Source organism: Arachis ipaensis, chromosome B01, assembly GCF_000816755.2.
Source record: "Arachis ipaensis cultivar K30076 chromosome B01, Araip1.1, whole genome shotgun sequence".
Lineage (NCBI taxonomy): Eukaryota > Viridiplantae > Streptophyta > Magnoliopsida > Fabales > Fabaceae > Arachis > Arachis ipaensis.
Genome location: NC_029785.2, coordinates 26,269,901 through 26,271,820, shown reverse-complemented (window position 1 = coordinate 26,271,820; position 1,920 = coordinate 26,269,901). Strand labels below are relative to the sequence as shown.

Below are 1,920 nucleotides of genomic sequence, written 5' to 3'. Positions count from 1 at the left end.
CTAAATCTGGCCTAGTATACAAGCTCAAAAAATCTCTATTTGGTTTGAAACAAGTAAGTAGACAATGAAATGTTAATCTCATCTCTATGCTACTTTCTCTCGGATACTCTCAGTCTAAGAATAAATATTTTCTTTTTATAAAGAATACAAATGGCAAATTTACTGCTGTCTTGATTTATGTTGACGGTGTTATACTCACTGGTAATGATTTTACATCAAATTGAGTTTACTAAGTCCCTACATGAAGCTTTTCGTATTAAAGACATTGGAGATTTGAAATTCTTTTGAAGTTTAGAGATTATTAGAAGCAGTAAATATGTTCCTGTTCATCAAAGCAAATATGTGCTAGACTTGCTCAAAGACTATGGCATGACTAATTGTAAACCCATTTCAACTCCTATGGACTATTCCACTAAGTTAGGAAAGAATTATAATCCCCCATATTCGAATTTTGCTACCTATTGAAGGTTAATTGGATGCTTATTTATCTCACCACCACTAGGTCAGATATCTCTTTTGCAGTTGGAAAGTTTAGCTACTTAGAATATTTTTCACTATCTTTATATTAGTTAGACTCTTTAAATTTATCCTTAATTAATTTTGATGCTAAATTTTATTTACAATTAAAATTTTCCATCTATTTATATCTGTTAAGATCTATTTAAATTTTAAAATTATTTTACTAAATTTATTATCCCGTGTGTTTATTGAAAATCATTTTTAGTTTGATTTATCAAATATAAGTACTATAATTTAAAAAAATAAAAAAAATAATAAATTTTTTGTGAATAATAAAAAATTTACTAAACCAAACTTAAAAGTGATGCCCAAGCAAGACACACCCGTGTGATTATAAATAATTTCTCTCCTTTTTTTGTCATTATATAATTTCTCTTCTTTTTTCTTTATTAGATAGATTGGACCATCTCTAATCTTAAACATTACGACATCACAATCTCGCACACACCACATTCATACAATTTCTCTCCTTAAAAAGTTACAAACATAATTAAATTCTTTTGCGACCGAAACAGAATAAAACTGAAATGTTTTTTTTTGGGGGGGGGGGCGTGGGGGATAAAACTGAAATTGTAATTGTAATTAAATGGGCCTATGAGACTTATATACGTAACTTAATATGGGCCTTAGAGGGCTTGAAAGACATAAATGGGCCTTCCAGGGCATGAATGCGAAAACGTTTCCCTTCGGCTATCGGTTCTGGTAGTTGGCACTCGGAAGATCCGAACTACAATCAAATCAGAGTCCCGAATTGGCAGAAAAGCCGCAAAAATCAACCTTGATATGTTTCGAAGCAGATTCCTCTCTTTCCCTATGGTCATTGGTGCAGTCATGTAAGTTTCATTTCATAACCAAATCATTCCTCTCTTTCGCAGTTATCTAATTCCGCCATCAGAAACTTTCTTAACAGCTTAATCAAATCTGTCCCATGACTTTGATTGATTGATCTAGTTATATATATAATTTGAATTTTTAAATTTGGTATATGCAGAATTGGTGTTGTTTCTGGTAAAGCTATATTTGGACCCCCACTTGATGACTACTGGAAAAAGAAGCGTCAGGAAGAGGAAGCGGCCTCCGCAGCAGCTACTACTAACAAGGCGACCGAATCTAAGGCAACGTAGCTACTTGTTAAATGCACCTTTGAGTTTTCCCCCTTTTGTTTTTTTCAACTAGTGAACTGCAGTTGTTGGTGAAACACACTGCACTTGAGGAAGGGCTTCTGCTCTCCACAATTAAATCTTGTATCCACCTAAATTTATAGTTTTCAAAAACGAAAATGCTAATTCAACAACGGAGGAATGAGTTTGATAACCACACGTTCAAACAAAATAAAATATGCTCGAGGAAAATGTCTATTTTATCTTTTATTTGTTTAATAAAAAACACTTTCTTTTTCTC

General features: G+C 32.5%; 1 protein-coding gene across 1 annotated transcript; it reads left to right on the top strand.

Moving 5' to 3' along the window:
- On the top strand, positions 1,132 to 1,920 carry LOC107627955. The gene is made up of 2 exons (XM_016330766.2): positions 1,132 to 1,352; positions 1,511 to 1,920. The coding sequence occupies exons 1-2, from the start codon at positions 1,168 to 1,170 to the stop codon at positions 1,641 to 1,643; spliced, it is 318 nt and encodes a 105-aa protein (XP_016186252.1). The 5' UTR covers positions 1,132 to 1,167; the 3' UTR covers positions 1,644 to 1,920.

Coding starts and splice junctions, on each gene's coding strand:
- LOC107627955 (XM_016330766.2), top strand. CDS start 1,168: ATGGGCCTTCCAGGGCATGAATGCGAAAACGTTTCCCTTCGGCTATCG. Junction 1,353..1,510: donor ATGGTCATTGGTGCAGTCAT/GTAAGTTTCATT, acceptor TGGTATATGCAG/AATTGGTGTTGTTTCTGGTA.